The sequence below is a fragment of the Pochonia chlamydosporia genome, chromosome 6 (genome assembly GCF_001653235.2).
Source record: "Pochonia chlamydosporia 170 chromosome 6, whole genome shotgun sequence".
In the NCBI taxonomy this organism is placed as follows: Eukaryota; Fungi; Ascomycota; class Sordariomycetes; order Hypocreales; family Clavicipitaceae; genus Pochonia; species Pochonia chlamydosporia.
Window position 1 is genome coordinate 2,090,056 of NC_035795.1, and position 27,782 is coordinate 2,117,837.

General features: G+C 50.5%; 14 protein-coding genes across 14 annotated transcripts; 8 read left to right on the forward strand and 6 right to left on the reverse strand.

The window, feature by feature from the left end:
* Window positions 1–825: 825 nt before the first annotated feature.
* VFPPC_14508 (LSM domain-containing protein) lies at window positions 826–1,313 on the reverse strand (the record flags this gene model as incomplete). Its single annotated transcript, XM_018292276.1, has 4 exons — window positions 826–906; window positions 964–1,038; window positions 1,093–1,164; window positions 1,284–1,313. The coding sequence occupies 4 exons, from the start codon at window positions 1,311–1,313 to the stop codon at window positions 826–828; spliced, it is 258 nt and encodes an 85-aa protein (XP_018140618.1).
* Window positions 1,314–1,517: 204 nt separating this feature from the next.
* VFPPC_14507 (nineteen complex-related protein 2 domain-containing protein) lies at window positions 1,518–2,975 on the forward strand (the record flags this gene model as incomplete). Its single annotated transcript, XM_022428919.1, has 2 exons — window positions 1,518–1,626; window positions 1,696–2,975. The coding sequence occupies 2 exons, from the start codon at window positions 1,518–1,520 to the stop codon at window positions 2,973–2,975; spliced, it is 1,389 nt and encodes a 462-aa protein (XP_022284201.1).
* An 81-nt stretch (window positions 2,976–3,056) lies between these two features.
* Window positions 3,057–4,535, reverse strand: VFPPC_14506 (flavin-binding monooxygenase; the record flags this gene model as incomplete). The annotated part of the gene is made up of 1 exon (XM_018292274.1): window positions 3,057–4,535. One exon carries the CDS (start codon window positions 4,533–4,535, stop codon window positions 3,057–3,059), a length of 1,479 nt encoding a protein of 492 aa, XP_018140616.1.
* A 712-nt stretch (window positions 4,536–5,247) lies between these two features.
* Window positions 5,248–6,078, reverse strand: VFPPC_08949 (phospholipase/carboxylesterase; the record flags this gene model as incomplete). The annotated part of the gene is made up of 1 exon (XM_018287563.1): window positions 5,248–6,078. The coding sequence occupies one exon, from the start codon at window positions 6,076–6,078 to the stop codon at window positions 5,248–5,250; it is 831 nt and encodes a 276-aa protein (XP_018140615.1).
* An 866-nt stretch (window positions 6,079–6,944) lies between these two features.
* On the forward strand, window positions 6,945–8,910 carry VFPPC_08947 (heat shock protein; the record flags this gene model as incomplete). Its single annotated transcript, XM_018287561.1, has 4 exons — window positions 6,945–7,015; window positions 7,111–7,409; window positions 7,479–8,692; window positions 8,755–8,910. 4 exons carry the CDS (start codon window positions 6,945–6,947, stop codon window positions 8,908–8,910), a joined length of 1,740 nt encoding a protein of 579 aa, XP_018140613.1.
* Window positions 8,911–9,679: 769 nt separating this feature from the next.
* VFPPC_18038 (ZIP family zinc transporter) lies at window positions 9,680–11,168 on the forward strand (the record flags this gene model as incomplete). Its single annotated transcript, XM_018287560.2, has 3 exons — window positions 9,680–9,710; window positions 9,773–9,934; window positions 10,012–11,168. 3 exons carry the CDS (start codon window positions 9,680–9,682, stop codon window positions 11,166–11,168), a joined length of 1,350 nt encoding a protein of 449 aa, XP_018140612.2.
* A 798-nt stretch (window positions 11,169–11,966) lies between these two features.
* Window positions 11,967–12,986, forward strand: VFPPC_18039 (hemerythrin HHE cation binding domain-containing protein; the record flags this gene model as incomplete). Its single annotated transcript, XM_022429699.1, has 3 exons — window positions 11,967–12,128; window positions 12,176–12,425; window positions 12,472–12,986. 3 exons carry the CDS (start codon window positions 11,967–11,969, stop codon window positions 12,984–12,986), a joined length of 927 nt encoding a protein of 308 aa, XP_022285259.1.
* Window positions 12,987–13,390: 404 nt separating this feature from the next.
* Window positions 13,391–14,173, reverse strand: VFPPC_08944 (acetyltransferase; the record flags this gene model as incomplete). The annotated part of the gene is made up of 1 exon (XM_018287559.1): window positions 13,391–14,173. The coding sequence occupies one exon, from the start codon at window positions 14,171–14,173 to the stop codon at window positions 13,391–13,393; it is 783 nt and encodes a 260-aa protein (XP_018140611.1).
* A 247-nt stretch (window positions 14,174–14,420) lies between these two features.
* VFPPC_16416 (hypothetical protein) lies at window positions 14,421–14,726 on the forward strand (the record flags this gene model as incomplete). The annotated part of the gene is made up of 1 exon (XM_018294169.1): window positions 14,421–14,726. The coding sequence occupies one exon, from the start codon at window positions 14,421–14,423 to the stop codon at window positions 14,724–14,726; it is 306 nt and encodes a 101-aa protein (XP_018140610.1).
* Window positions 14,727–16,424: 1,698 nt separating this feature from the next.
* Window positions 16,425–18,320, forward strand: VFPPC_08943 (inorganic phosphate transporter PHO84; the record flags this gene model as incomplete). The annotated part of the gene is made up of 4 exons (XM_018287558.1): window positions 16,425–16,957; window positions 17,027–17,259; window positions 17,325–17,909; window positions 17,974–18,320. 4 exons carry the CDS (start codon window positions 16,425–16,427, stop codon window positions 18,318–18,320), a joined length of 1,698 nt encoding a protein of 565 aa, XP_018140609.1.
* Window positions 18,321–18,940: 620 nt separating this feature from the next.
* Window positions 18,941–21,816, reverse strand: VFPPC_08942 (K+/H+ antiporter; the record flags this gene model as incomplete). Its single annotated transcript, XM_018287557.1, has 5 exons — window positions 18,941–20,314; window positions 20,377–20,939; window positions 20,999–21,098; window positions 21,161–21,577; window positions 21,655–21,816. 5 exons carry the CDS (start codon window positions 21,814–21,816, stop codon window positions 18,941–18,943), a joined length of 2,616 nt encoding a protein of 871 aa, XP_018140608.1.
* A 1,243-nt stretch (window positions 21,817–23,059) lies between these two features.
* On the forward strand, window positions 23,060–23,443 carry VFPPC_08940 (hypothetical protein; the record flags this gene model as incomplete). Its single annotated transcript, XM_018287555.2, has 1 exon — window positions 23,060–23,443. One exon carries the CDS (start codon window positions 23,060–23,062, stop codon window positions 23,441–23,443), a length of 384 nt encoding a protein of 127 aa, XP_018140606.2.
* A 633-nt stretch (window positions 23,444–24,076) lies between these two features.
* Window positions 24,077–25,309, forward strand: VFPPC_08939 (hypothetical protein; the record flags this gene model as incomplete). Its single annotated transcript, XM_018287554.1, has 3 exons — window positions 24,077–24,415; window positions 24,475–24,825; window positions 24,881–25,309. The coding sequence occupies 3 exons, from the start codon at window positions 24,077–24,079 to the stop codon at window positions 25,307–25,309; spliced, it is 1,119 nt and encodes a 372-aa protein (XP_018140605.1).
* A 244-nt stretch (window positions 25,310–25,553) lies between these two features.
* VFPPC_08938 (hypothetical protein) lies at window positions 25,554–26,894 on the reverse strand (the record flags this gene model as incomplete). Its single annotated transcript, XM_018287553.1, has 5 exons — window positions 25,554–25,789; window positions 25,856–25,943; window positions 25,995–26,327; window positions 26,384–26,698; window positions 26,763–26,894. The coding sequence occupies 5 exons, from the start codon at window positions 26,892–26,894 to the stop codon at window positions 25,554–25,556; spliced, it is 1,104 nt and encodes a 367-aa protein (XP_018140604.1).
* Between the last annotated feature and the right edge of the window lie 888 nt (window positions 26,895–27,782).

The following is a 27,782-nucleotide window of genomic DNA, read 5'->3' on the forward strand; positions in this document are numbered from 1 at the left end:
GGTGCCCCGAAACACCAATCTCACGTAACATATCTAACCAGTACAAAGAATACGATTCCCTTTAACAATTCTCATCTACACCATCACTCCCCTCATACAACCCCAATGTCCACAGCCACCGAAGGCCAAGAACCCCCACCATGGTGGGCATCATTCCCCGACCCCAAAGCCCCCGTCCACGCCCTTGAACCAGAAGACGTCCAACAGCTCCTAGAAAGCCATGCCTCCGCCGGCCCAAGTAGCATCAAGAGCTTCCTACTCGTAGATGTCCGCCGAACAGACTGGGAGGGCGGCACCGTCACAACGGCAATCAACTTCCCCGCTCACACGCTATATCAAACACGCCCCGCCATCTACCAGTTATGCAAGCAAGCGGATGTCAAGACTATTATTTTCTTCTGCGGTAAGTCTACATATCTAGTACATCCTCGCAAAATATCCGTGAGACTAAAACTAAAACAGGGAGCTCAAATGGCCGTGGCCCCAAGTGCGCTGGCTGGATGCAAGACTATCTCAACGAGGTAGGCGAGGCGAGCATGTCGGCTGCCATTCTCAAAGGCGGCGTCAAGGGCTGGCAGAAGAAGTATAACGGCAAGTTGATGGACTGGTATGACGACAAGTTTTGGACTCAGCAAAATGCATAGGTGTTATTTTTCACGTGTCTGCAACAGAGTGACCTTGAATATCTAGCCAGAGAGAAACAAAATACTGTTTTGCGTAAAATCCCAAATTCCGCAGTCACCATTCCCATCCGAGAACGCCAGGCATGTCTTTTTCCTTGTTTATTTTCTGAATCTGCATCTTTGTGTTTGTGTTGTTGGAAATTTATCGGTGGTGATGTTGTCGGTCGTCGCCGCCGATTCTGTCTAGCGCTTCCATCATGACGACTGAGTTTCCTCGGATGACCTGTTTACGAGGTTAGTGCTATTTCGTATGTTTCGACGACTTTGCGAATTCACGTACGACCATGCCGAGCTTGACCTTGTCTCCGCCCTCCTTCTCTTCGACCGCCTCGTCCAGGACAATGTTCAAGAAGACCTGTCGCGTGATTAGTAGGGCTCAATTGGGGTGAATAGCTGGAGGGTAGCATACATCGTAGCCGCGCAAAACTCCGATGACCTTGCGACTGCCGTTCAGTTGCACAAAGAGTCTCTTCTCGAGATACTATAACTGTGTTAGCATTTGGCGAAGTCAGGTTGTGTGCACGCCCGGCTGCTCTCTCCGGGAACTGCAGGTGGTTGGAGCAAAAGGCGTGTATGCGGGTGTGAGGCACATATACATACCTTCTTGAGCTCAGGTTGCGCGGGAGCCATCTTGAGCTGTCAAATATTCCGGGTATAACGTGCTGTTGAAAGCTCTGGGATGCATCGCGAATGCCCACCTGCAAGGCTGGAGAGCAGGCATAAATTGCATCACGTGATGATAAGATAGTGGTTGCCTGCGTCATGACGGCTTGAAACTTCGCGACAAAGAGGTCTACGTACACGTTCATTAGACCACTTGAAAATGACTGCAAGATGAGTTCTTTTGCGGCTAAGCGCAAAGCTAGGGTTATCAAGGTGGATGATGATGAAGGGTCGGACGGCAGCTCGTCGTCGGGTTTGGATGCTCCTGGCTCCAAAGAAGGTGAGTCCTCTCGCTCAAATTGCGACTTCTTTGCTGATGATATCTCAAGGCTAATCAAGTGCGGTGCAGAAACAACAAAACCTTTATTCGGGAAGGGAGGACGAAAACCTTTGAGACAGTCGGGATTGCGAAAAGCTTTCAACCCCGGAGATGAGGAGAGCGCGGCGCCGACTGCAAGCACACCGAATGACGAAGAGGACGATGGACCGGTTGTCGTTCGACCAAATCGACCGGGCGCTGGAAAACAAAAGAAGAAGACTCCTAAGTCGAGGCTATCCTTTGGCGGCGATGCTGAAAATGGCGACTCTGAGGAGCTGGCCACACCAAAGAAGGTTCCACTTGGACAGAGGGCGCTTGAGAACAGTGCTGTGAAACGGGGTATCGCTGTACGAAGTCCGCCGACTAGATCTGGACAGGATGAAGATGAGGAAGATCGCCCAAGATACAGCAAGGAGTATTTGGACGAGCTACAATCCTCAACGCCGAGTACACCACGAGATATATCCACGCTACAGATAAGCGACGCAGACGAGATGGAACTAGACCCTTCAGAGCTCGAGGGAGCTTTGGTAGTCGAATACTCCGGGACGTCGTTACCAAAACAGGGTACACAAATCCTTACAGAGGCGGAAATACGTGAGAAAAAGGAGCGACGTGCTCGGCTGGCCCAAGAACAAGGATTCTTGTCAGTAGAAGACGATGACACCGACCCCTTTGGGCGCAAGGAGAAGGATGATGGCCGATTGCTCGCCGAAGATGAAGATCTTGGAGAAGGATTCGATGATTATGTTGAAGACGGCGGTCTCTCCTTGGGCAAGCGAGCGGAAAAGGAACGCAGAAAAAGAGACCGCAAGCAAATGGCGGAATTGATCACGGCCGCTGAAGGCCACAGCTCAGACGATTCATCGGACAGCGATGCTGAAAGGAGAATGGCATACGAGGCGTCGCAAAGCAAAGCCGGTCTTGACGGTTTGAAAAAGCCCAAAAAGGACTCCTCACAGGATTTGCTCCAGATACCGCCAAAAATCACACCTCTGCCAAGCTTATCAGAGTGTTTGGCACGGCTCCAGGCCACACTTAAAGGAATGGAGAGTGATCTCAGCGCGAAAAACGCTCATTTAGACCAACTTAGAAAAGAGAGGGAGGACATCATCAAGCGAGAAGCAGAGGTGCAATCCTTGTTGGACGAAACAGGGAAGAAATATCAGGAAGCCATGGGGCAGGGCAAGATGGACCCCGATGCCGCCGGTGCTACAGGCCCGAATGTTGAATTAGTTGGGGAACGAGGTCTGGATAGTCTCGGAACAACGCCTAGAAGGCCTGACGAGCCTGAAATGGATATATTATAGCAATGGCTTTAACTCGCTCATGATTAAATAGACAATACCCCGACGCACAAGACGGTGATATATCCCACCTCAACAGTCGTCTCACAGATGCTTCTTATCCTGCTGTACGCCGCTAAATTCTAGCCCCTTGCCAATGTCTCCGAACAAAACGCTCCACATGTCACGGATCCAGTGTGTACGCCCATACCAAGGATCCTCCCCAGTGACCTTGGGAATTCTATCCGCAGCCTTGACAAAGTAGTTGCTGTTCATGTCGACGGCCAACTTCCTCGGCATGTCCTTCCTATACTCCAAGACAGGCATAGCCTTGGCAGCCTTCTTCTCCTCCATGGTCTTGATGACGCGAACAAGAAGCTTGGCAATGGCCTCCGCACCAGGAGTCCACGACTGCAAAACATACCCCAGGACGTAGCCCATGTTCGGGAGCGAATCCAGCATCGTTCCTCGCCAGGTATAGTGAGAACCGGGCTCAATTCTCACCCCGTTCACCTTGGCAGCTATCCCGCTCATTACTTGAAAGTAAAGTCCTGTCGCCGTAATGATAACATCCGCATCGAGCTTACGGCCTGACTTGAGCAATACACCGTCCCGGGTAACCCTGTCAATCACATCGGTGACAAGCTCAATATTATCCTGGTGCATGACCTGGAAGAAATCGCCATCCGGGCAGAGGCACAGCCGCTGTTGAAGTGGGTTATACCGCGGATTAAAGTGTACGTCCACGTCGCAGTCCTTTGGCAAAGCATTCTTCGTGTTCAGACGCAACGCAAATTTGGCAATACCAGGAAAGTGAACCATGAACTGCGTGATAAACATCTCATACGCAATATCCTTCCACCAGCAAATCCAGTGCGCAAGACTAATAGGCAGTATCATCCGCAGAAACGTGTCCACCCACGATGTCCTCGGAATGGCCGCCGCATAACTTGGACTCCTCTGCACCATGGTCAACCGTGCGACTTTATCAGCCAGCGCAGGCACAATCGTATACGCCGTTGCGCCAGACCCGATAAGCACCACGCGCTTGCTGGTACAGTCCAGATCCTCCGGCCACCACTGCGGATGCGCCACCGTCCCTTCGAAGCTTTCAATCCCAGGAATCGCAGCCGGCATGGCCTGGTCGTAGGCGTAGTACCCTGTGCAGCCAAAGACAAAGTTCGCAGCCAGGATCTTCGTCTTGCCGCCATGCTGGACCGTCAATCGCCAAAAGTTTTCCTCGTCGCGCCACTCCGCGTCAGTGACTTGGTGATTGAAGCGGATTTGGTCGTACGTGCCGTCCTTTTTGGCCGCGTCTTCAATGTATGCGACGATTTCTTTGGCCGACGCAATCTTGTGCGTGTGCGGCCAGGGGTGCCATCTGAATCCAAAGGTTGTCATGTACGAATCAGATCTGAAGCCGGGGAATTTGAAAAAGTTCCATGTTCCGCCTATGACGGATCGGCCTTCGAGGATGGTGAGTTGGCGATGGGGGAGTTGTTGGCGCACGACGTGGGCAGTGTTTATGCCTGAGAGGCCGGCGCCCAGAATGACGAGGTCGTGATGTTCTGCTATATCTGACATTTTGACTGGTTATAGAGGGGAAAATGAGTGGGAAATGCCGAATTGGCAATGTGATAGTGAGAGAATGCGTTCATGTTGTCTTTTTATGTCCACGAGCTTTTGGACTTGGCTAGCAGGGGTTTTGGAAGGCGTTGAGATTCAACCAATCACAGGAATAGGCATTTTGGATAGTCCTTGTCATGCTGCGCCAGATGCAACATATTCTCAAGGATCCAATATCACTTATTTGGAGTTATATGAAGCACCCCGCATGAATTCAGGACGCGACATGTTGTTGCCTGTTGGGGATTTCTGCGTGTGTTATCCCGTCCCGGTTGCTGGAAGAATGTGGTTGGTCGGCGTAGTTGATCATCCGCGCGAAGCTTACGAATGGGCTAGTGTAATTTGGTTGAGGATGTATGCGCCGAGGCAATTGATGGATTTGGAGATTGACGATTTGCAGGTGACAGTCTCTTATGTTTAGATTGTTTATGTGCGTTGACGCTTGAAGTTGCGACTCTGCTGGCATTTCGTGGTGTACTTGAGGTAATATAGGGCGATGTGCATTCCTTACAGAATGGAACTTAAATCAGGGGCAATATACTTGCTTAAATAGAAGGATTGAAATGCAGACATTGGTTTGATATACGTCGTTGGGAGACATAGCATTGTGCCACCATGCATATAATAGCCTTAGACCACAGCTGTCTGAATACTACCCCTTCACCAGCCGTCAACCTGGCATGTTGTCGACGATGAATCGGTAGATGTCATCCATCTGCTCGGGGGCTTTGAACCAATGTCCCTCTTCTTCGGCGCCAGAGTATTCCTTCCAGTCTACTTCGAAGCCAGCTTTTGAAAGCACATTTCTGGCTTGTCGTCCAAGTGTAACATCAACATAGGCGTCATCAGCCCCATGGCCAAGGAAAACCTTTGCGGCCGGGAGGTCGTCTGCCAGCAACCCACTAACAAAACGATCAAACTCTTGTTCCGCTGCTACTGACTCTATGGCATCGCCACGGTTTTTGTTGCGTAGACCAATCATCCGTTCTATGTTTGCAGCAAATGGCAACCAGGTATTCGAACCGAAGAATGCTCCGATGGGATGCTCAGATCTCGAACAGAGCAGACACCACATCCCAATCGCGGCACCTTGGCTAATACCGCCAAGGAGTACATTGCCAGCATTGCCAGTGAGCTTCGTAATTTCATCGTCTATCACTTTTTGAATGTGCTTGACAGATGCTCTAATGCCGCTAGTTTGGAGATCTTGACGGGCGGTAATATCAGTTAGTGAGTGGGCTTCAAACCAAGCCGGCATCAACTCCTGAAATGTAGTGCTCCAAAGCTCTGGAGACGAAGGAAATACCCAGCGCCATCCAGGTAGCCGTTGGGCTAGGGACTTGTTGTCAGATAGGTGAGACGAAAAGAACTCTTCAGCAAACTCTTGGCCATTGCTGCCTCGGCCGTGTAAAACTATGGCGGTGTGGGTATGAGTTGTCAGTGGATTGACAACATGAGTTGGTCCGAATTGGGGGCTAAAATCTCTGGTCTCAGTATTCATCTTAGAAATCTTCGAAGTATTTGATCCCACAGGTTGGGTTGGTCGGCTTGCTTCTCCGAGAACATTGGCGTATCAAATGGTGCTTTGGGGGGACAGTGGATTCTGGAAGCGATGAAATTCGGACTTGGTGTCAACTTGCTTTTGCCAACCAACAACCTGGTCGAATTACCCCATCCAAACGAATGAGAAACTAGAAAAATATGACCATGTGATATATCGCCGCGTATTGATGCACCTCACCGTGAGCAAATGCAGCAGCTAGAGCCTCGTTTTCGAGAAAGGCGTTTGCTCTAGGGTAAGCCAATATAGAGCATGGGCAAAGAGCCAACAGACCAAATGTTGCTGTAGGGGAGAGAGCACGGTTTGACTATTGATGCAATCCGGGGTTGAACCAGATGGTCGGGGCAGAAAATGAAACCGGAGTGTTGGTTCAGGTCGACTGGTGCATTAGTAGACGCAGGCGCACCGTCTGGTGGCTGGGATTTCTTTGCTTCTTTCAACGTTCTCACGGCCAGGATTATGGTTGCTGCCTCTGGGTGCATGGAGTCCAGGTGTCTGGTCAGCTCAACTGACATGGGCCTGCCGGTATTGCCCCACACCAGCTGTGGCCAATGGGCTGGTTGAGGGTCGTGGCCCGCCATCGAAACACCTAGAATGCTGCAAAGCGGTTGGAGCATCCACGAGCTGTTCTATCATTTTCTACTGCCTCATCCCCACCACAAACGCCAACATTACTTTGCTCTTCAAACAAACGGCATTTTTGAGCGCTGGGGAGAACTGCCGACCACTTGAAGGCCAATACCTCATCCAGAACGAAATCCAATTATACTCATCCTTAAACCGGCTATTCGTCGAGACAAAAAACGATGGCTTCCGCAGATGAGCTGAAAGCTCTTGGCAACAAGGCCATTGCCGAAAAGAACTTTGACGAGGCCGTGTACGTTACAATCACCAACACCCAATGTTGCCTACCACCTGCTTCCAATGTGTTCCTTCTTCAAGTTCAAAGCTAATGTACCTTCATATTTTCAGAGACAAGTTTACCCAGGCCATTGCTATCCAACCCGAGAACCACATCTTGTACAGCAATCGATCCGCTGCTTATGCCTCCAAGAAGGATTGGGACAACGCCTTGGCCGACGCTGATAAGACTACTCAGATCAAACCAGACTGGGCCAAGGGCTGGGGTCGAAAAGGTGCTGCCCTGCACGGAAAAGGCGACCTGCTCGGTGCCAATGATGCTTACGAGGAGGGCTTGAAGCTTGATGCCAATAATACTCAGCTGAAGAGTGGTTTGGCCTCTGTCGAGAAGGCCATAAAACAGGAAGCAGGTACATAGCATCCTTCTTGAGATCGTCATGTCTTTCTAGTTGGTATTGTTGCTGACTTGTGTTTGATAGGTGGCCCTGGTGGCTTTGGAGCCGACCCTACCGGGGGTCTAGGCCAGATGTTCAATGATCCCAATCTGATCCAGAAGCTCGCCAACAACCCCAAGACTAGCTCATTCCTCGCTGATCCTACCTTTATGGCCAAGCTGCAGCAGATGCAACAGAATCCTGGAAATCCCCAGGATCTTTTCAGCGACCCTAGAATGATCCAGGTTCTGGGTGTGTTGATGGGCGTCGATATGGAAATGCGTGACTCGGATCCTCGCGAGGACACCAACATGACCGATGCCCCGGAGACAAAGAAGCCCGAGCCTGCCAAGAAGGCTCCTGAACCCGAACCTGAGCCAGAGGAGCTGGATGAGGAAGCTCTGGAGAAGAAAAAGAAGAAGGAGGAGGCCGACAAGGAGAAGGCCCTTGGTACTGAGAACTACAAAAAGCGCAAGTTTGACGAAGCCATTGAACATTACTCCAAGGCCTGGGATATTTTCCAGGACATCACCTATCTTAACAACCTCGGAGCCGCATATTTTGAGAAGGGCGACTACGACAAGTGCATTGAAGCCTGCACCAAAGCCGTTGACGAAGGCCGCACAGTCTACGCCGATTTCAAACTTATTGCCAAGAGCTACGCCCGTATTGGAAATGCTTACGACAAGAAGGGTGACTTGGCCCAGGCTGTTGAGAACTACAACAGGTCCTTGACTGAACACCGAACACCTGATGTTCTGAACAAGTTGCGAGCGGCGGAGAAGCGCAAGCTTGATGCGGCCAAGACTGCATACATCGATCCTGCCAAGGCTGAAGAGGCTCGTGTGCAGGGTAACGATAAATTCAAGGCAAACGACTTCCCCGGTGCGGTGGAAGCCTACTCGGAGATGATCAAGCGAGCGCCAGAAGATGCTCGTGGATACAGCAACCGTGCCGCCGCCTTCATCAAGTTGTTTGAATTCCCCAGCGCCGTTGACGACTGCAACACGGCCATCAAGAAGGACCCCACCTTTATCAGAGCGTACATTCGCAAGGCTCAAGCCTTCTTTGGCATGCGCAAGTATTCCGACTGCGTGGATGCCTGCGCCGAGGCCACCCAGGTCGATCAAGAGCACCACAACAATGCCAACAGTCGTGAAATTGAGCAACAGCAACAAAAGGCATTGAACGCCATGTACTCGGCCCGTGACAACGAGACCGAGGAGCAGACTCGCGAGAGACTGATGAAGGACCCAGACGTAAGTACTTGCCGTTCTGTTGGTTGTTTTGAGACCTTGTTAACGAATTCAATTTCAATTAGATCATGGGGATTATGCAGGATCCTGTCATGCAGTCGATTCTGCAGCAGGCCCAGTCCGACCCCATGGCTCTTCAAGAACACATGAAGAATCCAGGTGTGCGATCGAAGATCCAGAAGCTCATGGCTGCTGGCGTGATTAGAGTCGGTGGGCGGTAAATTGGAGGATGAGTTGAATGATTTGTACAGATACCATATATACTGGGAGCTTTATGAAGTTAATGATGAAAAAAGTCTTCTCATGTTCTGCCTGCGTCTATTGATCTGCCGGTCCCAGGTGGCTATTTTTATGTGCTGAAAATGATGACCCGAGTTTGTTGGAAATGAGCTTAATTGTGGCCTGGGCGCCACTAGATCAGCCTCGTCAGGTCTTGGCTGGAATGTTGGCTTACTCTCCAATGGAGTCGTTTTGAGCCGACATTTCGTTGGGGACAATGAACACTTGACAACGTCACCTGGCGGTGTAGCTGGTTTATAATTGATGCTGTTGGCTATGAGCTTGGCTGTCTGATGTCCTGGTCCATGTATCCAATGCTGGTCTCTCTCTGTTGACTATCAATTCATAATTGGAGAGAATACGCCAACAGTTGATTATTGTATGCAACGTCAGACAGGACATGTAGGTTCCAGGAAGGTGCCACCAGGCAGTCATTAAACTTGCTCAATGGGGACGTGCTTGGCGCAGACCCCGGACCCCGAGGATTATGCGCCGCCTGATCCACCAGGAAGCACTGCCTGCCAAGGGACAAACCAGACGGGACCCCTTGCCTCGTGTACATAATGGGAGAAGACCACAATAACTTATGGCTTCTCCTGACGGAGCGTTTGTCAACCCTCGACGTTGATTTTTGTACTTTTCCTAGCGCTCGCCATGAGATGAACTGCCCTTTTCCCGCGGAGTAGTTAGTCTATCGACAATATTGCCGTAATGGGCGACAATAACGAAGCAGCCATGGGAGGTAAGCTCCAGTCTAATCGTCATTACCCTTCAAAACCCTGCCCAGACTAACAAGCTGTCCAGACTCGCCCTGGTCAAGCATCCCAACCAATCTGCTGTTCGCAGAGTTGCAACGACGCAAAGATGAAGGCGACCGGCCGGCTTGCGGAGGAAAGCAAACAGGATGGTACGATACTGTAGCGCACGTCTTCGCGCTGTTGTTGATCCTGGTCCTGAGCACATTAGGTACGAGACTGAGTTGTTGCGGCTGAGACCTTTGTTACACAAGATCGGGGGTCTGTGACTGACTCCAAAACGTATAGCTTGTGGATTTCCACTAATATCACGACGAGCGACAACCGGAAAACGACAAAAGAACATCATTTTCTACTGCCAACATGTCGGAACGGGTGTGCTGCTCGCTACTGCATTTGTGCATCTCCTACCGATGGCATTCCAGTCCCTGACTGATCCGTGCTTGCCTTATTTTTTCAGCAAAGGTTATACGCCGCTTCCCGGCTTTGTAGCCATGGTATCTGCCATAATTGTTGTTGGCGTCGAGTCATATTTGACCGCTCGTGGTGCCGGCCATTCGCACTCACATGCCCACGACTTTTTCGATAACGACGAAAGCGATGGCGATGGCGAGTTTCACGATGTGCCGCTGCATGACCATCCTGGCATGTCTGAACGACGGACGAGGAGCCACCGACCCGAGGATATATCTATGGATGATGTCGAGGCGACCCAGGGACTTGTGGCCGGAGTCTCGCCGCTGCCTGAATCTACACCTACGGTAGGCACACGGCGACGCCAATCCAGAGAGAATGACTTCACCGATGGAGATTCAGACCTGGAGCTTGACATGGACGAGTTGGATCCTGCTCCCGAGAGCAACAATCACAATGGGCCATATGCCTCCCTTACAAAGCCGAGCACCCGAGCGGACCCCTCGGACCCGACTCCACCCCCTAAGTCGCCAGAGGAGACGAGACGACAGCTTCTGCAGTGTCTTTTACTTGAAGCCGGTATCTTGTTTCATAGCGTTTTTATCGGCATGGCCATCTCAGTGGCGACCGGACCGGCATTTGTTGTCTTTCTGATCGCCATCAGCTTTCACCAGTCCTTTGAAGGTCTTGCTCTAGGCAGCCGTATCGCCGCTATTCAATTTCCCAAGAATTCCATTCGGCCATGGCTCATGGTTCTCGCATATGGCTTCACTACGCCGCTCGGCCAGGCTATCGGCCTGATTGTGCACAAGATGTATGACCCTGCATCCATGGGCGGCCTTTTGGTGGTTGGATTTATGAATGCCATTTCGTCAGGGCTTCTATTGTACGCTGGACTAGTGCAGCTTTTGGCAGAAGACTTTTTGACAGAAAAGAGTTACCGTGTGCTCAAGGGCAAAAAGCGTCTTCAAGCGTACTTGTCAGTTGTTGGAGGCGCCCTGCTAATGGCGGTCGTGGGTGCGTTTGCATAGTAGATATCAGAAAATGCATAAGTAACGCATTCGGTACGATGACAAGGTTTTTGTATGATGCAGTGTATTTGCCCTGTTGGCGTTTGTGGAAATTGGCGCTTCTTTTGATGCGAGGTTAGCGATGGGATATAGATATGTACACAGATACAACAGTACTGAGTAGAAGCCTTGCATTGAACTATATTAATTTTTGATACAAAGTACGCATAATTGGTCCGTCGGATGGATGTTCATGTGAATGAGGTTCGCTCAGCAAACGCTCCTGGAGCGTGGTAGGTGAACAGCTTCAATGTTGGTTGCTGGGCGGTTGATAAAGCTTTTTCATGTCATTGGATTCTGTAAAGGCATTCTACCTGTATCGTAAAATATATGTAAATTATTCAATTGTCCTGATAAGCGCCTATTTACTGGCGCACACATTCCTAGAGCCCTAGTAAAAGCTCCTGGTCCCATCTTCAATGCGGTTTAACCCGGTTCAAAAGAACCCCCGATGCCCAAACCAGATCAATAGAATCAAGACCCCTGCCCGAGAAGCAAAGCAAAGCAAACCGGACAACGGCTCAACCCCAGACCATTGTCAATCCATCAAAATCCACCACCACACCCCATCTGGGGCAAGCGCCAATCACAAAGTCCCAATTAGCTAACCATCGGCCGACATCTCAGGACCTTTTGTATCGCATACCAAATCTCACATGTCGCCAGGCTGTCCTCCCTGAAACTTTTCCAATCCGCCGTTACTTCCATTTATTCATTCTTCAGGAACACACGACTTTTGGATCTGTAATCGCAGCGACGATGTGGTCCGCTGGCTTCACAGCACTTGTATTCTACATCTTCCTAGGGGCGAACCTCTTCTCGCGCCGGTCGCCCTATTTCCATGACCGTACTGCGCCGCAGGCAGAATGGGCAGATGGGCCGCTAAAGTTGGTTGAGACGCCGTGGACTTTGAACCAGAAGGTACGGCAGCTCACTTTTCATTTTCTTGCCGTTACTGACTCTTGCAGAATGACCTGTTCACCACGGCGGCAACTCACATGGCGCTGTTGCACAATGCCATCATAAGGGGGTATAATTCGATTTATCTGCAGGCGCCGCACATCAAGCCCGATGACCTAGGCGACTTTGTGTCCTATGCGCTCACGTGGCACAAATTTGTGGTTTCCCACCACGACGACGAGGAGGCGAAGCTATTCCCCGACATGGTAGGCATACTAGGCGATGACACCATCTGGGAGAACATGAAAGAAGAGCACGGTATGTATCATTTCCACATCACAAGTGCAGCGTCTAACTCGTGTAGAATCCTTCCTTCCCGGCCTCGCCGCCTACAGAAACTACCTCACCACACTCAACTCCACGAGCTACGACAGCAAGGCACTCCGCAAGGTAATGGACTCGTTTGCGGAGGACCTCTCCACCCATCTGCACCACGAAGTAGGCGTCATGACCAAAATGTCCGCTCATCCGAGTGTGCCTGCGCGGGAGTCTCACAAGGGCGCTCTGGCGAGCGACATGCTCAAGGCGTGGGGGAAGAACACGGTCACAAAGGCGGGATATATGGATATCCTGCCGTTTTTCCTGTTGAATACGGATAGGACGTTTGAGGGCGGCGTGTGGAGGAACTGGCCGCGGATGCCGGAGGTGGTGAGGTGGTTTATGGTGAATTTGGTGGGGATGAGGCATGGGCCGCGGTGGAGGTTTGCGAGCTGTGATGCTGCGGGGAGGCCGAGGGAGTTGTTTGCGTTGAGGGTGTTGAGGGAGGAGATGGAGAAGAGGGAGGAGGAGAAGAAGAAGGATGGGAAGTCTGAGTTGTAGGATGGGATGCCTTTGTGGGGAGTTTGGTGATGCTGGGTTTGAGAGGCGGATGTTATGTGTTGTGGGTGTGTCTGGGTACTTATGAGTGTCAAGCATGGTAGGACAATGGATTAGAGTTGGCAACATTTGTATAGTTGTGGTGAGTTGTGATATACTATCAAAAAAACAAGAAGGGATATGGAAGGACGACTGAACTGCGATACGAGTTGAAGAGGGTTGAGAGACACTTACTATAAAAAGTATTGGCACATAAATTGGCTGCTTTCGAGCCTGTCAATCATACTACGAACTAGAATGCAGGCACGCTCGTCGGGTATCTCTTATATTGATTCGTCTATCCATGTATCCAATACAAATTATCACCTATAACTGCCCTTCCAAATTCCTTTTCAAATCATTACACATTATTCCATTTTGAAACTGCTATCACCCCGATCGCAAGACTCCAATGCATGCGCCAACGCCTTCTGCGCTTTCTCCTCCCGCTTGATAAAAGGTCTGTTGAACATTTCGTGAAGAGGCCGCGCGCTGTTGGCGTGATTCGGGTCAAATGATACTTGCGCCCCCTCGCCGCACTTGCTTCGCGTCGTCAGAATGGCCATGCGCAACATGTCCCCCCCAATCCCCTTGTTGCGATATCTGTACTTGGTGGTCCAGGCGCGGATAACTCCGCTGCCGCCCTTGACTGAAGATGACCGTGTCTTCTTGGTAGAGCCAGCCGGTGCCAGAATCCGCAGCACAATAGTCGCAATGAGCTCCTCGCCATATCGAGCTGCCAGAACGTAGTCTTCTTTCCCCTCAGGGCTGGCGATCCATTCTTTCCACTTCAGGCTCTCAGCAAGTCGGATATAGTTGGCCGTCAGGAGTCGCACACCCGCCAAGTAGGCAATTATGAGTCCAGAGACCATGACGAGTGTCGTGCCTAAGTCGCGGTGTACATTTTGGCGATAAACGGCAGTGCAGGCTGCGACCAAGCCGACGAAACAGACGGGATGCGCAATGACTGAAAATGAGGCAGTTTGTCGTTGTTGCGCAATGCTGTCGGCGACTAATCTCATAGCATCTTGCTTGTCAATTTCCTTTTCGAGGACTGAGAATGTCAATGGAGGAGGCTCATCATCCTTCTTGACATCCTTTGTCGCAACAGTCGATTTCGCTGGCGTTTGAACCGCCATGGTGTAGGACATCTTGATCGACACCAAAATAAGATGTTAGATAAGAATCACACATAAAAGAATAAAACACATCAATTGGCAACACGCACCAAGGCAGGAAATCAAGCAAGCCTCAAGAACACCAAGAGACGAAAAATCCAATCCAATAAGACAGGTACAGTGACTTCCCGGATAGATCGGCTCGCAAGCAAGGTGAAGCGGCGCAGGAAATATATCGCGTGGGAGCTTGCCAGCTCGGGACCCTGAGAAGGGAAGCTTGATGCACGTGGGTGAGAAGACAGGGTATCCGTCTTCAAGACGCAACAGAAGGAGTGGAGAGACGCTGGTGAGGCGTAATGGATGGATGGACCAGCTGGGGCTGACGATGGAGACGGTTCTCTGGACTATGCAGTCTCGACAAGGATGGATGGGAATAACGAGAAGGGAACGGTGGCAATGGGGTGGCCGCAATTGGTTTCCGGAGCATGAGCGCGTGCTTCTGCGTCTACTAGCGACGGAGCGAGGCGAAAACTCGACTTTGAAGTTAGAGGAAGTGAGCGTGAGTGGTGCGTTCTGGATCTTTTGAATTGAGCTTCGGTCGACAGTCTTGAAGTTTGGCGCCGAAGCCCACACAATTCCTGACTCTTCTGGAGGCCAGGCACTTTGATTTTGTGCCATTGATTTTATGTGGAGCACGGAGCATGGGAAGTGGGAGAGAAGGAGGCACCCAAGCAAGACATCTGGAGGCAGTTCTGGCCAGGAAAGAACCAACGGCAGCCCCACCTGCCAACTTCTGTGTACGGAAGTCCCCTGGGGAATGAAGATCAATGAGGAGCTCCATGCATGTGTCGACTTGACATTTCACATTCATCAACCTTTGGTGGCACCGCGAGGGCCCGACTGGCCAAAGTTAGCTTTGACCAAGGCACCAGTTACGAGGCACCAATGCGCGAGGTATGACATCCATCCATCAATAAGCACATAATTAGACTTGTTGATTTGTGCTACTCAATCCTGAAGTCTAGCATTCTGCGAACCATCCACCGGGCTGCATTGGCGGCCCCGACACCACGTACCAACGTCCCATCGTCTCGCTCTGACAGACACAGGGCAAAACGTCCATCAGACTAGAAAGCCTTACAATCATGCTCAGTATTAATAGATCTTTTTCCACTTCATCTTATTTTCTACGTCTCAATCGTCACCGAGAGGTGGAAACTTGGCACCTAGCTAGGCTTTCTGGCAGCTCGTCGACACCTGTGGTCCGTATCACATAGTGGCTGTCTTCAGGCAGACGGCTTTGCGGAACTACATATTCTCACACACGGTCAACGCCAAAACACTTCTCGGTCGCCCAATTGGGAATCGTCAGTCAATGTATTTACGGCTACACCCAGAAATGCCACGCCAAGTGCCAAGCCGGCAACTCTTCCCATCACCCCAGCTCACCACCGACTTCATCGGCCGGAAACAACAAATCAGTGTCTTTCAACAGTCGATGGCATGCACTAGCTGCAGCTGCATCTGTAAGAATGAACATTCTGCAATATGAAGCCGACGGATCCCTGGAAAAGCCTCCCGGGGCCAATCGCCAAGCCATCGCCAAGTCACTTGGCGATGGTGAGAACGTGTCTCAGTGCCGCGCTCTGATTGGTCCATTTTCAACGACACTCCGTGTAAGTCGTTGATACCGAACCACGATTTCGACTCATCACGCGAGGTCCAGCCAGGAACATCCATCCCGGCTGAGCATCCTCAATGGTCGTTAGCTTGATATTGGGAGGCGTTCGACGGACTAGGGGACCAACACAGAGGGAAGGCAAAAAATATCCCTTTGCACGGAGTACGGAGTACAACGACATCCATCGTCTTACGCACCAATCTTTTCGAGGCTGTTTCCGCGGCGAATCAACCAACAGGGCCCCAAGATGGAGATGGAACTTCGATTTTCGTCCACCGAGCCAACCCATGTGCTCTTACCAAGTGGGTGTCCTGGAAAAAGTGCTGCTTGTCGTAGACCCGTTGCAGACTCATCGTTGATCCATCTCTGGTGTGATGTATCCCAATATAAGCCGCCCAGGGAACGTTTCCAGTTCCCTGCTTCTTTCTCCCCCCTTGTCTCTCTTTCGCCAACTCCTTCCTTTTCTTCTACTTCTTTTCCTGTCGAGGATTTATATATATCTGCTCCGTCTTGTTTAGCTACAAACGCAGCAGACTTATATCCCATTGAGACGAAAGCCAACGCCTTGCTTGTACGAGACCGTTTCGACAATACAAGGCCATCATGTCTGGACCGGCTGTTGTTGCCAAGACCGCTGGAGGCAACAGTGCCTACCACAACTTCCACAATGACTTCTTGCACGTTGCCGATCTCAACGAGCGTCGTCGTCTCGCTCTCGCCGAGGTCGACAAGGCTCCCTTCGGCTGGTACCACGTTCGTGCTTGTGTTGTCGCTGGTGTTGGTTTCTTCACTGATTCCTACGATATCTTCACGGCCTCTCTCCTGACCACCATGTTGGGAATTGTTTACTACCCTGGTGTCGGCGCTATGCCCACCAGCTCGGATAACGCCATCAAGCTGGCTACTTCTGCAGGCACTGTCGTTGGTCAGCTCGGTTTCGGTATGCTTGCCGATTTGGTCGGTCGTAAGAAGATGTACGGTTTGGAACTTATTGTCATCATCTTTGCTACTATCGGTCAGGCATTGACCTCTGGCTCTCCTGCTTGCGACATCATTGGCCTCATCATCTTCTGGCGTGTCATTATGGGTATCGGTATCGGTGGTGATTATCCCCTCTCTTCCATTATTACTTCTGAGTAAGTGTTCAACGCAAACGGAACATTTTGCATCAAGCCAGTTGAGCGGACGCTAATCCAATTGTTCAGATTCGCCACTACCAAATGGAGAGGTGCCATGATGGCTGCCGTCTTTGCCATGCAGGGCCTCGGCCAGCTTTGCGCTGCCTTCGTTATGCTTTTCGTCACCCTTGGCTTCAAGGGCTCGCTGGAGGGTGCCAAGGACAAGGCGCACTGCACTGGTGACTGCCAGATTGCTGTTGATAAGATGTGGCGTACTCTGATCGGTTTCGGTGCCGTCCCTGCCTGCATTGCTCTCTACTGTAAGTCAGGTCCAAATCCCGCGCTCGCCCTCCCTGACCTAGGGCTAACTTTCCATTCTTCACAGTCCGTCTCACCATCCCCGAAACTCCTCGTTATACCTTTGACGTTGCCCGTGATGTTGAGAAGGCCGGTGACGATGTCAAGGCTTACATGACCGGAAAGCATGAGGGTGAGCCTGATGAGGTCGCTCGTGCCACCGTCGCCCAGCACGCCAAGGATAACCTTGAGGTTCCCAAGGCCAGCTGGGGAGACTTTAGCCGCCACTACTCCAAGCCCAAGAACTTCCTTCTCCTGCTCGGAACTGCTGGTTCTTGGTTTTGTCTTGATGTCGCCTTCTACGGTCTCTCCCTGAATAACGCTCAAATTCTGCAGACCATTGGTTTCGCCACCAGCGGCAAGTCTGTCACCAGCGTCTACCAGTTCCTGTACAACACCGCCATTGGTAACCTGATCATTGTCTTGGCTGGTGCTGTGCCCGGATACTGGGTCTCTGTCGCCACCATTGACACCATTGGCCGCAAGACCATCCAGCTCGGTGGTTTCATCATCCTCACCATTCTCTTCGTCGTGATGGGTTTCGCTTACAACCACATCTCTTCCAACGGCTTGCTGGCTATCTACGTCCTTGCCCAGTTCTTCTTCAACTTTGGTAAGTCTCATCATCGTTAACCTCCTCAAGAATGTGAATCACCAGACCACTAACAAGCTTCCAGGTCCCAACACCACTACCTTCATTGTTCCCGGTGAAGTCTTCCCCACCCGATACCGTTCCACCTCCCACGGTATCTCTGCTGCCTCCGGCAAGGTCGGTTCCATCATCGGCCAGGGTGCCATTTCTACCCTCAAGAGCCACAATGGCCAGAACTGGATGGACCATGTTTTGGAGATTTACGCTCTCTTCATGTTGCTCGGCTGCTTCACCACCCTCCTCATCCCCGAGACTGCTCGCAAGACCCTCGAAGAGCTCTGCGGCGAGGACGACTACGCCGTCACCCACGCCAACCGTGCTTCCAACGGTACGCAGGACTCTAATGAGGACGAGGCCGTCAAGGCTGCTTAATCAGGGGTTAGCACCAAATGAAAAGCTTTATCGATCTACCCATCAATTCTTTCAAATTGGATATCCTGTATTCTTTACAAGCACCTAATGGACTAATTTGTGCCGGAAAGTGTTGATCTTTTTTATTATCTTTTGCTGTAGCACGTGGCATGAAAGGAAAATGACCGTCTTTCGGGGGCATTTGGCCATGAAGCATTTTATAGATACCATGTATAGAAAACACTCATTTTGAGACACTTGCCACAGCTGGTCACTGGCATGATAGTGATGAATATTGCAAAATAAACAAAAATAAAACCAAAATGCTAATCATATTGATGATCACTTGCGCATAATTCTTGTCTAAGATCATGTGGATGAAAATCTAATATCTATCACCTGAGGTCATTCAAGGATGAAACAAGTAGAGCCAGTGGATACCAGTCAATTCAGGGTGCCTTGACTACCCATATCAAAATGCAGGACTATTGAAATCCAAAAAGGATAACTCTAAGCTGAAATCATAACCTAACGTGATGATAAATCTAGTCAAATACGATCCCAAGCTCCTGGATCACGGCGAATCAATCCCGCGCGCTATATCAAAAGTACATGATCGTTAACTCGTAAGAAGGTGACACTCAAGCCTCAGCAACAGTCTTGGCTTGCACAACCAGCAAATCGGCCTTGACGCCGCCTGCAACAAAGGCTCCAGCAAGTTTACCCAGACATGTTCGCAGGTCTTCTCTGGGTCTATCCGTCAGTTTACCCTCGTCCATTTGGGCGGCCACTCTACGACCCATGACGACGAGCTGGGGACCGATCTTGGGGCCAGATTGCTCTGATTGGGTTTCTGTGGTGGCGTATTGGAGGAGTTCCTCGACGGTAGATGCGCCGGTTGCTGTGTCGAATTTGACGCGAGATGCAACAGATGCGCTGAGCTGGGAGGCTGCGTGTTCGAGGGCAGAGTCGGCAGCGGAGGAGGATGTGCTTGCAGAGGATCGTGCGTGAAGAATAGTCGCTGTGGCTTTGGACTTTTCACATAACTGCAGCACGAGATGGAGAGCAAGCTTGTCGTCTTGGTCGCCAAAGTAGACGAGGAAGATGTGGTAGGGCTTGTTGGATACGGGGGCAACCTGAATGTCATCCTTCAATGTACCAAATGAGTAAGCGCGCATGAGTTTGCCGCGCTCGTTGCTCTTGGCCTTTCCTTCGGCAGCGGGATCACTGCGGGAGAAGAAGACGGCGACGTTGCGGTCGTGCGATTCAAAGACGGACTTGACAAAGGAACCGTATGAGGAGCCAATCTTGTCGTTGACGGTAGTGGAAGATAGAATCTGTGAGTCGACCATGTCGCCGGTTTCGGTCCAGGGGACGAGAAGAAGATCTGATGCCATCTTGGAGGACTTGGCGACGAGGGCTTCTGCGAAGCGGGTTTCGGGCATGATGGCGACTTCACCGGATGCTGAGAGGTTATGCAGCTGTCCAACGGTCCGGAAGGTGTTAACAACAGGATCGTGGCGGCTGTAGTCGTCAACTTGTGCGACTGTCATGACGGAAGAGTCACGATCGGTGAGCTGGAGGAGTCGGATACCGTGGGCCCAGACCGGCTTTTCTTTAGGTGTGGACGTGGCGGAGGTGGAAACATCTTGGATCTCATCATTTCCAGTGTCGGAAGCCGCAGGAGTGATCTCCGTTGAAGTGTTGCCAAACATGGCAAGTAGGCGTAGGAGAGACGGCATGTTGTCGAGGCGAAGATAGACAAGCAAACGGTTGACTCTTTCAATAGACGGGGTCTCATCCTTGGCACCATCGGAGCTGGTTGTCGGGGAAGTGATTGGCGCGCCAGTGTCCCAGTCGATCTCGCCTCGTCTCCATGCAGCAATCTTGACTTGATACCATGGTGGGTATAAGACGCTGACGATGGGCGTAGTGGCAAAGGTGGTGAGAAGGGCCATGACCACGAAAATGGTGAAGGTTCTGGTACTCAAGATATTGGCTTGTAGACCGATATTCTGGGAAAGCATGTTAGCGTCTGTACAGTGTTGGTCCCCGTTCGTTAGGAAACAAAACTCACAAGTACAATCAGTTCCACGAGACCCTTGCAACTCATGAGAACACCAATGGAGAAGGACTCCCTCCAAACCAGGCCACTGAAACGGGCGGCCACAGACGCACCGATGATTTTGGAGAAGAACGCGGCAAAGGTGGTGGCAAATACGTATCCCCAGGCGGCACCGGAGTCAAGCAGACCCAGATTGGTATTCAGGCCAGAAAGAGTAAAGTAGAGTGGCAAGAACAATGCGCCGATGAGATCTTCGAGTTTTTCGGTAACACGAATATTGAATCGTTCTTGGCGAGGAATAATGAGACCAGCCATGAAACCGCCGAAAATAGGGTGGATGCCGATGATGCCAGTGAAGAAGGCTGAGATGAGAGCAATCAGAAGAATAAGGGAGATTACACTCTGAGATGGTCCATGTTCGATGCTCCCATTGCGTCGCAAAAGCCACATGAGAGCTGGCTTTATGAGAAATACCAGGAACAGCATGTATCCAAGAGCAGTGAGCAGGATCCAGAGAGAGTTCAAGCCCGAACCAGCATTAACCAGGGCAACGCAAAGAGCGAGAAGAATCCATCCTATCAATCGCGATTAGCTCAGAATTTTGGAATCAGGAAAAGCGGGATTCCAATCTCACCAACAACGTCATTCGCTACACCCGCTGAGAGGGTGATGACACCGACGTTTGTGTCCAGAAGCTTGAGTTCGGTCAGGATACGACACAGAACTGGAAAAGCCTAGAGTACCACAAGGTTAGCGAGGTGGGAAACAGTACGAGAATTCTTCATGCAAAACTTACGGTGATTGCAACGGCAATACCAATAAAGAGCATATAGACTTCAAACTTGATGGGTACCAAGCCCGCATCAGTGCGGAATGCATGATAAACGCCGTATGCCAATGCACAGCCAACGCCAAAAGGAAGAGCCAGTCCTGCGACCGCAACAGACGTCGCAATTCGCCAGTTGCTAATTAAGAATCGTACATCGGTTTCCAGCCCAATGAGGAACAAGTAGAGGATCAATCCCAGATTGGCCACAGTGGAAAGATTTGGAATTGAAGCGTCAGGAAAGATGGTCTCTCGAAAACCTGGGATACGTCCCATCACCGAGGGGCCGAGAATAATTCCTCCCACAACTTCAGCAATGACCCGAGGCTGTCGAATCTTGGACAACGGCCAATGCAGGAGGTGACACACAATGACGATCAAAACCACCTATTCTCAGATCAGTACTTGGCCCACCAAAGCGCAAGTCAGTTCACCACCAAGGGACAGAGGGCCCCGCCACGAACCTGGATAATGAACAACGTAATAGGGTCCTTGGGGTTGTATTTCGTCGGATTCGCTCCATCAATAATACCGCCTTGACTTGCTGCACGATCAGCTGTAGAGGTAGCTGCCGCCGAAGACAGAGTCTTGGTGGCAGCTGAGACAACCGATGAGACAGTCGACATGGTGATTATTCTAGCGCCGAAACGCTGCAGCAGAAGCTCAGAAGCTTCTCTTCGGGAACACTTCTATTTTCGTTCCCCACGATGCGATGGCAGGATTGGCTAGAGAATTGAGAGAACATCGAGTCCGACGACGCATGGGGGAGGAAGCTTTTTTAAACGAGGCGTCAGATCTGGGGACAAGGTCACGACATTCCGCCAAGCTCGCCTCACACAGCCCACTTGCGCCTCTGGCCAAACCAACGACACCATCAGCCAGATAACAAACGGCGGCTGATTAGGACATGTACTGTACAGTATGTCCAAGCCTCGTCATCTCACCGCGTGGAGTAAATTCCGGGACCACAACAGCTGGAACCCCTGTCCTGTCAGCACTGTGCAGCGAAATGGGGTCCAGAATCCCCGTAAAACATAGTTCACCCACTGCCACCTGCCCACGTTTTTGGACAACTTTTGATTGAATTTAGCGCGGAGTAGCAAACCGGCCGCCCTCTCCACTTAGGCCTGGTAGCTACTCGGCACAGAGCCATGAAACCCAGATGGACAGCCAGTGGCTGCAAGACCGTGGTCCAGAGTCACCATGTGATGGTGCCACCACTGTCAGCCAAGAGTCGATTGCTGTACCGGATCTGGGACTGGAAAAGGCGACTCGCGCAGTATTTGACAGGCGGTGTACTGGAGGGGCAGATGCATGATATGGCGTTGCCTGGCACCTCGAACCCACGCTGGCTGTGTCACGCGTGGCATAACATGATCGACATCGCAGGAGCCAAGGTGCTTGGGAGCCAAGCCTGGAAGCGGATGAGAAGGTGGTGGCTAATATTGAACAGCTGTTCAAGGCGACGGCCCCGTGATGCTGAGAAAGCTCAGCTCCCGTGAAACAACTTGCTCAGGGGCATTGTAATTCCAGCAGCAGGTGTCGATGGCGGTTGGCCCAAGAGCATTGTCAAAGTCGTCTTGGCGTTGGTTTCTATGAATCTCGAGCATTCAGCCGGTCAGCCGTCCAGCGTTGTTGGTCACCTTGCTAGCCAAATGTTTGTCGATCCTTGCTCCACTGCGCGCGCGCACACCTCGAAGGCGTTTGCCATGGCCAGGCTAAAAGTGGTGTCGAAGTCGTCGGTCGAGTAAGGTGTCGGGGTAGTCCGGCCACTGATGGGTGTTGAACTTAATCTCGGTTGTTTATAATTGAAGAGTGGAGGAGCGCTTTGTTTCAGCGCAACACATTCCTACCAGTTGGCTTTTTGCAATGACTGAACTTGTCTCAGAGCTACAATACCCCATATTGATATCCGGGGTAGCCATGTGCAGTGGGGGCCAAAAGTATTTCAACAAGTCAGAGGTACTGTATAGAGCACTTTGTTTTCTGCGAAGACACATTGAGACGTGTTGGTGGTGTATACTTAGATGTGGGCAAATACCTTTTACCACCGACTGCATTTGCAGTGAGGGGCCAAAAGTAATTGAATTCGTAAAAGGTGTAAAGAACCGCATACAGAAAGGATCCTACGCCACCAATATACCGTACTGCACTGCAATGCAATCTGTCGAGGGAAAAGTGATACCTGATAGAGATTCCACCTGGTTGGCGGCGGTTGAAGTTTTGATCCCGGTAAGTGCGCCAATGTCGTGAAACATTGGATCAGCTTTGATACTGCTTTGTCATCGTACGGATATACAGGACCAAGGAGAGCGGATTGACTCGAAATATTATTGATGGACACTGTTTCGTCAGGCTTGTTGCTGGTAAAGCCACATGGATGATTTATCCAGGTCGTTGGGGGAAGCTTGGCACCTGCCAACAGCTGACAGATGTCGGTCACCAGCCGCCAAATGTGTCACCCAGTCATTGTGCACTGTCAACATGAAGTCTACGGAATAGAAAAATAAAAAGAATATCGAGGATTTAGCAGAAGTCATGGTGGTTCAAAGCAGAAAATGGATAGAGAAACGGTTAGAGAGTACGAGATACCTGGCATTGGCGTAGGTTGGTTGCCATGATACAAAGGACCATGTTATGCAGTTAAATACGCTCTCCAATTAAGATCCCTCGATGCAGGTAACCAGACATCTTGGTCACTCATTTGTTCACTCTGGTTCTCACTGGCAGAAGCGCGCGGCTATTTGATGCAACCTAACTAGGCAGCAAGAAATGGTGTGATTTGGGAAGACGGCTCGCATTCGCTATCACGAATATCAGACACACTCCCTACACCAAGGAAATAACCTTGTTCGCCGCAAACAACTTCATTAGTAGCGTGGAAGAATGCAACCACCGCCACCACTTTTCCATGTACCACATCCAGAGCTGCTAGAGAGGGCTGAGGAGCCAAAGTCAGCAACGCCGGAGCTTCTGGACGTTGAGCATCTGGCGTGTCTCAAGACTGCAATTGCCAACATTTTGGATACGAATATTGCAGAGCAGACCTTCAGCCAGATTGTGGATGGACTTCCAACAAAGTCGTCCTTCTGGGAGCTGCATTACACCTCCAAGGATTTAGGGCATCCCGTCGCGCAGCACGAGAGTCTCTGCGAAGGAATCCTGGAGAAAACTCGACAGTTCCGAGCAGATTTTGACCCTCTTTCACTAAGATTTGAACCATCGGTAAGCCACAGAATCTCCAACGCTGATTTGCAAACTTGTGTTTAACGTCTTCCCTATAGACGTTGGGGGTTTACCAAAATTCGCCATACGGTAGTCGAGCATTCGCTCTAGCCTTGGTAGAACTAATAGCTGTTGCATGCCACCAGATTGCTGCCTCGCTCTACCAACTGGGAGATGGTATTCACACCAAAGAATATGCCTCGTGGCTGGCTGAGGAGACAATTCTTTACGACAATGGACATGAGAAGTACAAATACTACCCATTAGAACCTCCTGCGCCGTTCTATCACGACCAATATTTCATACATGAACAATACCCGCAGGGGGTCGCTGATATGGTAGGTTACTGGGCAGAGACCATGATTTTCGGGGGAGTTGTGCTTTTCGATCGCAGCGACTGCGATCCGGACGTAGGTGACCCAATAACTGACTGGTATAACAAGAGAACGACGCTAACTAAGAAAGATCAAACATGTATACATCCACGAAGGACGACTCAGAGGCCCCAAAACTATTTACCCGCTAACCTCACAGCAATTTGACGAAATGATGGCTTTCTTACTTCCTCAGGGAGAAACACCTACCTGTCCGTTGCCAATTCACGGAAGTCCCGAGAACAGACCCCGTTATGATCCCTATCATGCAATGAAATACTTCAAGATCTACAGAAATCGGTACGAAAGAATACTTCCGCCCAAATTTTGGAGAAAAGATGTATTCTCGTCCAGAGATTACCCGGAACTGGATGACCGGCGGTATCTACTTCTTCATTTGTACGAGGTTGGGGCGGGAGAAGTAGAGCGTGATGATGAGCTGGTGAAATTCTATGAGGATAGATTGAAGTGGATATCGCCCTCGTCGCCTTTATGGAGCATGGGAGGAGACTACGACTAGAAACGTAGGTCTATGTACTGTTGATAAGAATTTTGCGGACCGTATATGTGATCCTGCTGAGTAGTAGTCAAGGCGATCGGGACAAGACCGAGTCTAGACGAAAGTTCGTGGGAGAACTGTATCTTGAAACATTATTTTACAGGCTAAGCTATGGAATGACAAATGCAAAAGAAACCCTCAACTCAGCTCTATAACATCTCCTTCGGCTTCACAAACAACTGGCTCACACAATTAAGTTGGAAATTCAGCACACTTTGATAGCCAGCGTCAAAGATGGATTGCTCGTGCGTTGCCGCAGACGTTCAATTCCAATAGAGTATGTCTCAAATGACCTCATTCCTCTCATACCTGCAGACATGGTATTCGATGCAGCTGGCAATTGCCTTGCAGATCCGGTGCTTCCCATGCTTCGCAGACCCGATCGCTTGACCTGGTCTTCCGTCAATCCGGGTCGTGATACTTCCAATGGGAAAACATAGCCTATTAAAGGCATGAGCATTAACACGACGCCATAGTGGGAATGAATATTATTAGTCAGCAACTTACGGCGTGGGTTCTCAACGAAGCACTTGATGGTGGTTAGTGGTATCTCATACGCAACAACGTTTGCGTCCAAGATGTACGCGATTCCGGTCTGCAGAAGATTAGTTTCAAGAGCACCCCAGCCGAAGTAGAACCTTGTTACCTGATCGGGGCCCTGCTTCACATCTCGAAAATACTCCAGGGAACCTCCATATAATGCTGCTTCCAGCCAGCGGCCACTCTCTCCGACAATGACCCTCTGCCCCTGCACCATAACAGCTTGATGGTAGTCCAAGTGGACAACACGCCGGGGAGTATGGACATCCTTTCCCAGACTCAGGTAGCAGACAAACAAATGGGCCAACTCATGGGCAGTGGCACAGGCAAACATGAATAAGAACCCTTGCCATCTGTCTAGGTAGGGGCGCCATTGAGCAGATGACCCGGATCTCAACGCCTCATACTTCCCGTGGGATCGAACCATGGATTTCACTCGCTATTGTCCTACGTTAGCTGAAGAATTGTCGTTAACAAGGAAGAGGACAAACTAACTGCCAAGTTGAAAGTGATCGAACCAGCTTGCTTGGGTTTGAAGCTACTGAAATCACCCTCCCAGTGACCTTTGCTGGTGTCAGCCAACTGGTCCAAGGACGGTCTATCCTCCACGATAAATCTGGGGAGGTCTGACCGAACTCGGTCAAGGAAGTGGTCAACATAGGTATCCATCATTGTGATGTCTCCGTAGAATGGGATTGGAGGTTTGTTAGATGCTCTGGCTTCAACAATTCGACGACCCAATTTCAGGAGAGTGTGTCTACCAGACGCCGTTTCCAACATTTCTATGCCAATATTCACGGCTACTGCCAGCTTTAGTGCGCCTTGATGTTAGTGGCCCAGATATCACAAAACAAGTGTAGCACACATAGCTTACTGAAGTAAACATCTCAGTGTTAGGTGCCAGTGGCATGAATTGTCCATTTTCCCGGAGAGCAATTGTGAACTTATTGAGTCCATTTGGCGCCCATTCAAATTCAGCAAGCGGAGGTCTGGTCCTGGAAGCCATAGTTGGAAAGAACAAGCAGAGTATATTAATGTATTTGCAATGAGGAATCAATTATCTGTTCATTTTCATTCGGATGGTGTAAGTCATTTATACAGGTTGGTACCCTCATTCTGACCCATGACACAGGATGTTGGTCTAACCAACACTCTACGGTGCGCGCAAATTCGAACACAATACGACTTTGTTTCGGCTCATGAGATCGAATCATTTTGTCTGATAGCAGGCATTTGCTGCCAACAGAGTTTCATGATACTGAAAACAAATGCCGGCATAAGCGAGTCCCCTTTTGGCCACATCTTCATGGAGATGTGCCAGTATTGGTCAGCCCCCAATGACCACCTAATTCGAATTTTGGACCGACTTTAAATAGATTGACCAAGTGAATCCAGACCCTTACCGCCTAAGGTACAGCAACCTGTAGCCACAATTCATTAAGCGCCCAAGGATCGCATACACGGCGACCGGTCAGGCCAAGCACAGTCGGTTGGGCGCTTAATGGTGGCAGTGGTGGTTCGCAAGGTGTCGGGGCAGAAAGGCAGAATGGGCGGGGCAGCATCACATTTCAACTTCAACATCTTGCGTTTTGGATCTCTTCGTCACACATCGAAATTGTAGACCTTGGACTCAGTGAAGGCGCCAAGATTACCTCAATTTATTCTTTATAGAGCCTTCTACTTCAGGACTTAAGGGAACGCTGTACAAGTCTCGAAGCAAGCAAAGGTAATGCGAATCCGGTAGCGGCCGGTACTAAGGAGAACCAAGAGAGCGGCCATGATCAGTATTGGTAAGATCTGGAAACAGAAACCTCTTCAACACTCTTCGCGATTATACCCATTTTTGTTCTTCCTGCCCTAGGGATGGAAAGGGTCTGGTAGGCGAGGATGCAAG